Raw genomic sequence first — 11,002 nt, forward strand, 5'->3', positions numbered from 1 at the left:
GGAAAACATGCCTTAATTATTTTAAATTGGGGTAATAAAGTTTTTTTCTGTAATTTACTTCATCAAACAGTTTGATGGCACCAGTGGCTGTTTGGTCAAAATGTTACTTTGAAGGGAGGAAAAGCCTTTAATTATTTCAGAGCAAATGCATTAAAAGAGATATATCATCAAAAGAACTAAGAATATATCATGATAATATTTTAGCTAGATGACTCAGCCCTAAAGCCACCATTAAGCATGCGATACCTAGGCTTTAATAATAAACGGACAGAGGGATGTCTCTTTCCATTTCTCCTGTAGATGGGCTCTCAGGGGCCCCAGCGTCATGCTGATCTGGAGGCCCAGAGGAGGGAGTTTGAAGCGTGGCTTCACAAGGAAAATGACAAACTCACAGGAATTCTGAACAACCAAATATCCCTGAGCGCTAAAGAACTGAGGATAAGACAGAATACACTCAAGGTTGGTGGTGTTTGTTAAATTTTTTTGCTTTCTTTTTATCTGTTTTTGATTAAAGTTTTATGAAGAGTCCAAAATATAAAAAAGTGTTTGAGTAAAAACAATCTTTGATAGCTTTGATATCTTATTCAACAAAGCGCAGTGTGATATTTTACTTTGGTCACACAGAATATGCTGGATAATTTTCTATATGTGAAGCTACACGTTTGTGAGAGTCTGGTGTGTAGTGTGCGTTTCCATCAGTGCGAATGTAGTTGCAGATCTTTGAAAAGCTTGTGCTCGGTTGTTACCTCAGGCTTGGAAAAATTCAAACTTCACAAATACCTGGAAGCTGTCATATCTGATGACATTTGAGCTGACAGCCACTGTGCCACATTTTCCTTTTTTTTGTTCAGTCACAGCTTCACAGCTCAGATTTGGAAAAGCTCTTGAACAGCAAGTCATAGGTGGTCTTCCTGTTGAATAATACCATGAAATAACATCAAACATCTTTTGCAGATTGTGCTATGCGAAGAAGCCACATTGAGATTGTTTTTGATTATTTTAATCTCCCATACAGCTGACAAAGTGCCCAGATGCTTCAATGCTAAGACCTGATTTTATGTTAGTAGAAACAGCTTCCTCCTACATTGTGTACTGTTTGCTAATGCAGAGACAGAACGTCTTATAGGAATAACTTGGAGATTTTCAGGATAATGTGCTCATAAAGTGTTTAAAAGTGAACTGGATATTATTCCTATGTGGGCTGAAATTAATTGACGCATTGCAAAGAATTTTTATCAGCCATTTTGTCTGTAAAGAAGTTGTTAAATTACTCAGCAATGTGATTAAAACATTAATTAAATTAACATTTTTAAATTAGTTTACCTTAGACTTAGAGCAATTGTTGATGTTCTTATATTAATGTTCTGCATTTGGTAATGAGGGGTGAGAGTTTAATTCACACCATGTGCATCTCAAGATGTATTTAAATGTTTTGGAAAAGGGGAAACACTGCATGTTCTTTGGGTACCTTTTCCTTCTCAGTTGTTTCATTGTGATTAAGTGCCCCAGTAATTATATTTTACTGTATTTTTTGATAATTTCCATAAATATAGAGATATTACTGTAAAATTTCATACAAATGCACAGGATTTCCATGTACACTGCCATTCAAATGTTTTGGTGTCAGTAAGATAAAAGTCGCTATGAGACACTTAAGAAAACATTTTTTTTTTTTTAACTAAATGACCCCAAACTATTAACTGGTGTACTTGCATTAAAAAAACACACAAAAAAAAACCTTGTTTGATTATAGATGGCAATTTGCTAAGGCAGAATTGGTTGGTAAAAAATGTTTAAATAAAGGGTCAATTTTGGATTTGAAATAATTGGATGATGATCCAATTATGAGCACAAATCTTTAACAACCACACACACACAAACCCCTACTAGTAACTCTGTCTTGATATCTGTATAGGGTTTACGTGCCATGGTAGCCTGGGGTCAGAGTCAGTTCACGAAACTGATGTCTGGTCAGCAGAGTAAGTCAGGGGAGGTGGACATAGAGCTAGAAGAGCTGCGCTATCGCTGGATGTTATACAAATCCAAACTTCAAGAGGCTGGTGACCTCAGAGGTCTGCTCAAACACAAGGTACGAAGAAAAAAATATTTTCCTTTTATATTAAATTACATTCATTTCTATTTTTTGTATTTAGATTCGATTTTTCAAAATAGAATTAGATTTTTTCTCATTTTTCCTCAGGAACCTATGTCTGCCTATTTTTCTTTACATTCATTACATTTTTTGCTTGTGCCATGAATAAATGTTGTAACCTGAAGCCATCATTTTGAAAAATTGTGAACAAAATTGTTATATGATGAATACCAGGAAAGAGTCATATATCATCTACTACATGATTTCTCCATTAACCAGTGAAGATGTTTGTGTAGTACCGCGTGTCCACCAGTAGGGGGCAGCAGCTTGTAGCCAGATCTAACTAAATAAAAATGTTTCTGTTTGTTTCAGGGTGTCAGTGGACATGAACAGGAGCTTGTCCGAGCTGGAAAGGTAGGTTTGATTCATTGAACACAAGGTCTTGATGCTGTGAGTGGGCTTGTGATATGACAGTGAAGTTTGTTTGAACACTCTTTGAAAAGAAAGTATTCCCTTTTAAGGGTGAGAACAGAATTGAATGCAGTGTTTATTTATTGACACAACTGGGGCTGGTGAAGTTTGTTTCTGCAGTGCAATGTCACTGTGTTACGGTGTCAGGTGATTTATACCTGCAAATTGATTTAATGTAATATATTGGAGGAGGGTATATGGATTTTTATTAGCACTTTGTATTAAACCTTGGCCTCATAGGCTATTAGATATTGTTTTTTTACTCCATTCTGGCTCCATTCTTGTGTGGAACACCCATATTTTATGACCAAATCAATTTCTGATGGACAAAAAAATATATTTTTATAGCACATTTCACAGCAAAGTTAAGTGCTTTTACAGAAAAATATTGCAGCTCATTTAGCAGTTCAAATCATTCACTCTGAAATATGTCACATTACGGAAGTAAAATGGGATGTGAATGCCGTTTCATGTGGACTTAAAAAGTATGTAAGCACTCTGAAGTGAAGTGGGAGACTGTTCAGCTGGATTAGTAGTAGGTCTTTGAAATAGAGGCACATGAATAGCATTTTGAAAGCCTGAACCAAAGCACTGTCTTAGCCCCCAAAGACAAATGCTATTTTTTGGCTCTGTGGGCCGCTTAGAAACATCAAGGCAGTTGCTCCACTGCATCTCTCTGGGGAGTGTGTTAATCTTTCTGAGTAATTTCTCAAATTTATCGTGTTCACACCTTTTTCAGCACCTCTTTTCCCACTCTCTGGCCATCTGTTCATGAGCGGTCATGTCTTCTTGAGAAGAGACGCAGGTGCCCTGCTGACTGCATATGAAAGGCTGCTCTGATAGGCCTGCTTTATTTACATAAGCAGATATTAGTGGATGGAGATAGAAATGTTGTTTTGCACATGCAGCATTACCTTCCAATTATCAAGGCTATTCACAGATGCTTTGGTTGAACTAGTTCTGCAAAATATGCACATACACAAAAAACTTTTTTGAATCGTTATGAAATGGGGCATCCAAACATAAAGCCAATTAATTAGGAGGGTTTTGTTTGTTTGTTTCTGGATGCTTCATTATCATTTACTGAGTGTTATTAGAGTGATGTGGTTTAGTCAGTGGTCAGTTGGCTAATTGATTTATGTATTTTTATTGAAATATTTTCTATAAATTACATTTATATTTAATTTATATTGGGGGATGGAAATACTATATAGTAGGGATGCAAATTATCGATTAATTCATTAATCATTAATTGATTGACCTTATCGATCGATTAACGATTAACTGATAAGCGGCTATTTTCCTGAGAAAAATTTCTCACGGTATCAATAGTGTCTTTAACATAAAAAGCAAAATATTGCTTATAGGCTTCTGAATAAAAATGCATGTTATATTGCTCAATTGATGTTTTATTGTAACAGTTGGGATACGGTACAGATAATGGCATTTATGTAGTTTAAAAAAATAAATTATGCACAGAAAATAAAAATACATAAAAAATAATTGTGCACTGGCTCACCTGTTGCATGTGAAACATTAAGCAACATAAAATAAATTTTAAATAAAAATCTACATGGGTAGGCTTAGCCTACAATATTAAGCCTACATATAATAATCTATCTGGTAAACTACTTGAATGAAAAACTTGAAACATTAGCAGCAGCAGCACTTATAATCCCCCTTGGTCTGAGAAAGGTAACAGTAAGATTACTAGACCTGGAAACTTCAAATATAGAACTGAACACAACTTAAATCATCCCTGAGGAAGGTGACAGTAAAATTAGAGGGCGTCCCTCGTTTACACTGTCAGTGAAATGTGACCAAATTCCGATTTTCTGCTCACATGTGACACAGTTCCGATGTGTTCTATGACTGTGTAAACAGGAAAAAAACGCATGCATTCGGATATATCGAGATCGGTTTCAGGCCTTATTCATATGTGGAAATAAATCGGATATGTGCCAATGCGACTGTCATGTAAACAGGCAGGTCGGATTTTCTGAGGCATTAGGAAACGTCTCCGCGGTTTAATGACGAGAGAAACCCACGCGCATCTGCCAAGGGACGGATGACCCGACGAAACGTTGTGTTGTCGTAGGAGAGGAATGTGGACAAACGTTGACACAACATATTGTTGTACACAACAAAATTTCGGACCCACTGCTCCTCGTTAAAGCCAATATTTAAAGCCAGTATGCTGCCACCAGTCCTGAGATCTCTCTCACACACAATAACTGAAGCATATGCGCAATGGTGGCACTTTTCGTCCTCCTTCGCCTCAAATTTGAAATGCTCCCACACTCCACTCTGTTTTGACCGCCTGATGTTTGGTTTCTTTTTTGCTGCCTCAGGTTTGTGTCGGGTCTCTCGCCGCCCGCGAGAATCTCGTGTCACATTCGCAATGTTCAATTAGCCGACAATTAATTTAATTTAATCAAGTAAATTCTTGTCGACAATTAATCGATAATCGATTAACCGTTTACATCCCTAATATATAGGTATAAAAGTGCTTTTTACAACGCATATTGATCACCACGTCTTTTAAGATTCCTTTTTAAGCAGTATTATATGTATATAATATGAGTTCTTTATGTCCAATTAGTTTACTAATCTTTCAAGCAACCAATCATCTATTTAATTTTACAAATATGTAGTACACCCCTACCACACAAGCAAATGTTGCTCACCTGAACCTCAGCGTCTGACTCTGTCATGGAAACCGTCATCACCTTCTGCTGTCATTATCGTGCAGGGTAAATACACACTGATTGTCTCCGTCACTGACCAAATACAATCATCTTTTGAAGATGACACTTCAGTTGTCAGTGAGGTAATCTTTCTGCCACTAATTACAGGCTCCTCACATAGAATATATAGTTATTTGTTGTGATAAAGTATATTTTCCTATTGTATAATTATCAAGCCAGAACGATATGATGATTGGATGATGTAAGGACATTACGCCAGGCCTGAGCACTGCTGTAATTACCTTCCAGTGTAATTACATTTTCCTCAATAGAGGCTGACAAGAGAGAGAAAGAGTGGAAAGAGATTTCTGCATTTCATCCACCCACATTTCCTCCTCCTCACTTCCTCGTACTTCTGCACTCTCTCTCAAACACAAAGTAAAAGTTCCCATGTTCCTCAGCTTTGCTACAGAGGCGTTAAATAGAAAGGGTAGTATTAAGTTCAGATATCTCACAGTCCGGCGCTCAGAGCGATGGTGGTTGTTGAGCTGCTGTAGGTGGATATTCACTCCCACAATTCCACAGGAGCTTGAAAAACTTCCCTGTGCATTTTACCAGGTAAACATTTGTCCGTGTGAATTAGTTTTTTTGGCACCCAGTGAGTCATCGAGGCAAGAAGCTTCAGTCATTGTGATGTTTTTATCAGACGTATGTCGAATGAGAGATGTCAGGTCACAAGCCAAGATCTATCTTTTTATCAAGGAGTTTTCTTTTTTGTAATCTGACGACTTTGAGGAATTATATGAGATTTATGAGGGATTTGTTCTGCCCTTTCATCATCCACCAGGAGAAAAGTATAAGTCCAATAGCTTATAAGAGTAATGGTACTTTTTTATGAGCTGGCTATTTATAATAACTTCTAAAACTCAGAGAAGTATCTTTACACTCAGAATTTGAGCTCATCTTGTGTACATATTTCTGTGATAAACCCTAGTTGTGAGTAACCCTACCTACCTTGGCAACATTTTTAGGTATCATAAGGCACCAAAGACTACATTTTTCTGAGATGTGCGCTTGGATCTGCATTGGCTGGACCAAACAGAAATATACCAGTTTTAATGCAATTTGAGGATAAGAAACAACATTTATAGAACAGTTAATGTCAGATTTTATTGCCGGTTTGTTATGCATGTTATTTAAATGCAAGTTCGGCCATCAGGTTTTGAAATTTCAGTTTTTCCCTATTCGAGTAAATAGGTGTTGGCCTTGCATGTCCAAAATGCAATAAATATATAGTTTTAAAGTAACATTTAAAAAAAATCTTTCTTAAATAATGCAATCCTAGAATGCACTGCAACCAGTTAAGGTGAAGGTTTTGTATAGGAAGGGAAAGGTTTTTTTTTTTTTTTTTTTTTTTAACTGAAAAGCATCAGTAGAAAATTCTTGCATGTAATAAAAAAAATTGTCTTATGTATTTTTTGTATCTCATTTATTTTTCATGAGAGCAGTGATTACCAAACTTTTTTTGTCAGCGAACCCCTTTTGTCCTATATTTTCTTGAAGTACCCCCTGAGATTTAAAATATTTCAATAATTTAACATGTTCTTTGATGTCGGTTAAAGTTCACATGTAAAAAAATCTTTTCAATATTTCCCTTTTGTATTTTTCCCTTTTGTTGTATTTTGATTTAAAAATGTATTTATTTTAAATTTGTATGATTTAACTAATTAAGCTTTTCATCAATCACTCATTTGAAATCATTCACTTACAAAAATGTGTCACAGGTCAAGATGTTGCCTTATGTGTAATTCACACTGACAGTGTTGTCATTCATTTTCAATGAGAGTTAGCGATTTGCTATAGCAAAGTTGAGCAGTAAAGACAGTGAAATTAGTGTGATAAACAGTTGGACACTGTAGTTCCATTTGAACGCACCTGTAGAAACTCACTAGGTTTTGTGATATAGCCATTCAGCATGTAACGGCATCTGTGGATGTGTGTTTTGCAGACGAACAGCCGTCTCGGATTCTTGTACCGCGTGTGTCGCGTGGCTCTTCCTCTCCAGCTCCTGCTGTTGGCTCTTCTTCTGCTGGCCTTCCTGCTGCCCATGATGGATGAGGGCACCAGCTGTTCACTGTCCAACAACTTCGCCCGCTCCTTCAACATCATGCTCCGCTACGACGGACCTCCGCCCACTTAAGCGTCGACAGTCCAAAGCAGCTTTTTTAAATGCGCCAATCTACATGTTTATGTAACAAATACTTCTATTTTTTATCAATGTTCTGTTAACGTTTTAAGTCATTTTATTTTTAGTTCTCAGCTGCTTCACCATACACCCACAAGTGGACGCAGCAGATCAGAAACTGTGTTTGTGTGTGAGAGAGTGAGAGTGAAAGTGTGAGTGGGTGGATGGCATAGATGCTCACAACCTGCTCAACATGATTCAAGCTGTTCATTTCTCTACAGGCTTTAGAGAAACCAATGCAGCCTTTACAAAGAGCAAAACTCCCTTAAAGACATCTACTCAGGAGCATGTTATTGCTAGTTTCTAAATGTTAAAGGGATAGTTTGCACACAAAAAAAGAAAATTCTGTCATCATTTACTCACCCTCATGTCCAAACCTGTTTGACTTCCTTTCTTTTGTCAGATATTTTTGAGACTGTCAATGCAATTAAAGTCAATAGGGTCCAATCATGTTGTTTTGGACCCCAGTGGCGTTCATTAAATGGATAAAAACATTTGTTCAAAATATCTTGAGGGTGAGTAAATGATGGCAGAATTTTCATTTTTGGGTGAATTATCCCTTTAAATAATTTTACTGTGGTATGTCTTATATTTAAACAGAATTGTGCATGTTTTTATTCATACGTCTTGTTTAAATTCTGTTGTTTGCTATTTTACTCAGGCCACTCAGAAACTAAACTGTGTTTAATAATCTGATTTATCTTATCACTGTGTTGCGGGTATTGATTCTAATGTTATTGAGTCTACCATGACTACCATGTAAATATTTCAAAACTAAGCTCAGTTTTAAGTGTTCTTCATATATTGGTGAGCTTTAGAAGAGGAAATGATCAAAATCAACACAGACATTCCTCTATCACTCCAAAGCAAAGGTGCTATGCTCATGCGTTCATGTAATTGACATTTTTCCTTTAACGGTTTTTGGAAATTGAGATTGCAGAATCACATTGTTGGACTTGACTGAGTTTTGGCATTGGCTTGCCTCTGATTGTTGTTATAGGTTATTGTATGTGTGTTTTTCTGGCATATTTTATGCAGTAAAAATAGCTCAGCTTTTTTGAACAATTTTGGAACTCTGACCTTCTTGGTCTTTTTTTTTTTTTTTGGTCTCAGCTGGGTCTCAGAAGGGCCCAAAACCATCAAAAGTTAAGTTCAGTTATTCTTTTTTAAGACGGCTTCTTTAAGGTCATGGTTTGATGAAAGGAATGCCTTGATTATTTTTTTTTTGGTCCAGAACGAAGGCTTCTTTGTCTTTCAAAGCTGGCTTTTTGCAGTGTGAGACACATTATTTAGAGGCTAATTGCATGGCTTTTCAGCTTTAAGTAGTATTACACAAACGCACAACGCACTGAACTGCTTTTATCCTGTAGCAAAATGCCATTTTAAAATCATATTCAGACCTCTCTGCATATCTCTGCTATGCTAAAACAGTAATATCCATTAATATGTGATGCACTATGTAATGTTAAATATATTAATAGGAGTGTGATAGTCTGAAAGAGACTTAACATAAAATATGCTGCATTTTCTGAAAAGAAACCGTAATATTGAAGCTCATCACTTCAATTTATTGCACTGCTTTATTGTTTGTATTTAATCTCGTTTTATGCCAATGCAAGCCCTTTAATGTATACAGGTTTCATCAATGATACTGTGCGATTCATTAGGCTGCAAATGCTAAACTGTACAAAATTTGGTTAAATGGTTCAACTGTGTTTCAAGATCATTAAACGTTTGCTAATAGAGCTAGTTTACAGCACTGTGTGCATGGAAGAATTTTCTCATTGGAGAAATCTTTGATTTGCGAAGAAAATACTGGAAATTATTCTCAAAGACAGCTAACAAAATTGGAAGCATGTAGAAATTACAACATTTAGACTTCAAATGCATGAAGGGTTGTAAGACAATGTATTAACAAAATACAAGTTAAACATTTATTGTATTACTGTATTTTGAATGAAACTCGTATAATGTATCTTTAAACTGATAAATATATAAAGTAAAAAATATATATATATAACCAGTATTTTTGTATTTTACTCCAGGCAATAAACATGCAGTGCATTTTCAATGCTGTTTGTGTCTCTTTTGTTGCTATGGACTTGAGATTGAATAGATAAATGTGTGAGTCAGTGATCCTCTTTTAGCAGGAAACCTATCTATTTGCCTGCATTCGGCATTAAACCAAAGCTGAACTGGTCTGACAAGATGTGCGATGATAACGAAACACAAAACCAGCCTGCAGGTGTGACTAAACATCACGCAATAGCGCACAGCTAGGTCTTCTCCGGCTATATAGCGGCCATGTAAGGTCCTGAGGTCAGCCCGAGGTTACTTGACGATCTATGTATGATTTGATTTGCTTCAAAGCTATAGGAAGGTTTTACAGTACATTTTAGTTCTAGAAAAGCTATGGTTACAGAAATACGCATTTGAGTGTTTATTTGCATGGATTTGTCATTTCTGGGTTGCCTAAGTAACAGTGTGTGGTTCTCTGCCTATTCCATTTACATTTAATTTAGGTCACCAGCTAAAGGGAAACTACACTGTAAAAAATGATTACTGTGATTATTTATCACAACTTAAAATTCAACATTAGAATAAGAAGTAATGTGTTGTTTCAACTTAAAAAAAGTACTTGTTTGTGCTTGACTTAAAATAGTAAGTTTAGTTAACTTTAGTTTAGTTGGATATTTAAGTTAAGAATTGCAGCTACATTATTACAGTGTAGTTCTAATTGTAAATTGTAATTGTAATTTAGGTCACCAGCTAAAGGGAAACTAGTTCTAATTGAAGAATACTGCACACCACTGTCAGAACAACTATTTGTAAAACATTTAAAGTCACTATCAGACTGCACAGATACATGTTTTGGTTAAACATTGGTCATAACGGAGTCCGTTTATTGACATTCGCTGTGTAGTCAGGTGGATGTTTGTCTTCGAGGTGTGTAAGTGAACTCTAAAGGCTATCTGGCTTAAAGATACATGACTATGATTTTAATGGCAAAGCCCACTTCCCGAAAGCACACTCACATGGCCTAATTTATACGAGTGGGAAAGAGTTGGATCTATTCTACACACTCACCCACATGATTTCACACTGCCGTTTCCTTCCTGCGTAGCAATGAGCAGATATTTCTCTGGAGTGGAAATGTCATCTCAATGCAATCCAAATCATGTTTGTTTGCTGATGCCCAAATATTTATGGAGCAAGGAACCAGATTGATGGATTACATTAGAAATTAGCCATTCAGGTGAAAGTAATGGGGTTTGAATAATACAGTGATCTTACCCAGATTCATTTCATTGGAGCACGGCTATGAAACATTAAAGTTTTTGCAGCTCTCCACCCTTTAAACGCTGAAACATTAACCAAAAACCAGTGCAAAAGTGCCCTTTATCTGCAAAACAAGTGGTGACTTTGCAGTTCTTACCTGGTTTGAAACCTTGTAAAGGTATAAATAAAACTAAAATAAATAACACTGCTTTACACAAACACTGACCC

The 11,002-nt window shown here is 36.2% G+C and overlaps 1 protein-coding gene across 1 annotated transcript in view; it reads left to right on the forward strand.

Moving 5' to 3' along the window:
* syne3 (spectrin repeat containing, nuclear envelope family member 3) overlaps positions 1–9,566 on the forward strand; it is a 29,303-nt gene extending 19,737 nt beyond the window's left edge. Inside the window, exons 15-18 of the mRNA XM_084097820.1 lie at positions 301–459; positions 1,916–2,089; positions 2,465–2,506; positions 7,259–9,566. Of these exons, the coding sequence (XP_083953946.1) occupies positions 301–459; positions 1,916–2,089; positions 2,465–2,506; positions 7,259–7,450 (567 nt within the window). The 3' untranslated portion in view covers positions 7,451–9,566. The remainder of the gene's footprint in view (positions 1–300; positions 460–1,915; positions 2,090–2,464; positions 2,507–7,258) is intronic.
* Positions 9,567–11,002: the final 1,436 nt, after the last annotated feature.

Source organism: Abramis brama (assembly GCF_963993115.1).
Source record: "Abramis brama genome assembly, chromosome: 21".
Classification (NCBI taxonomy): domain Eukaryota; kingdom Metazoa; phylum Chordata; class Actinopteri; order Cypriniformes; family Leuciscidae; genus Abramis; species Abramis brama.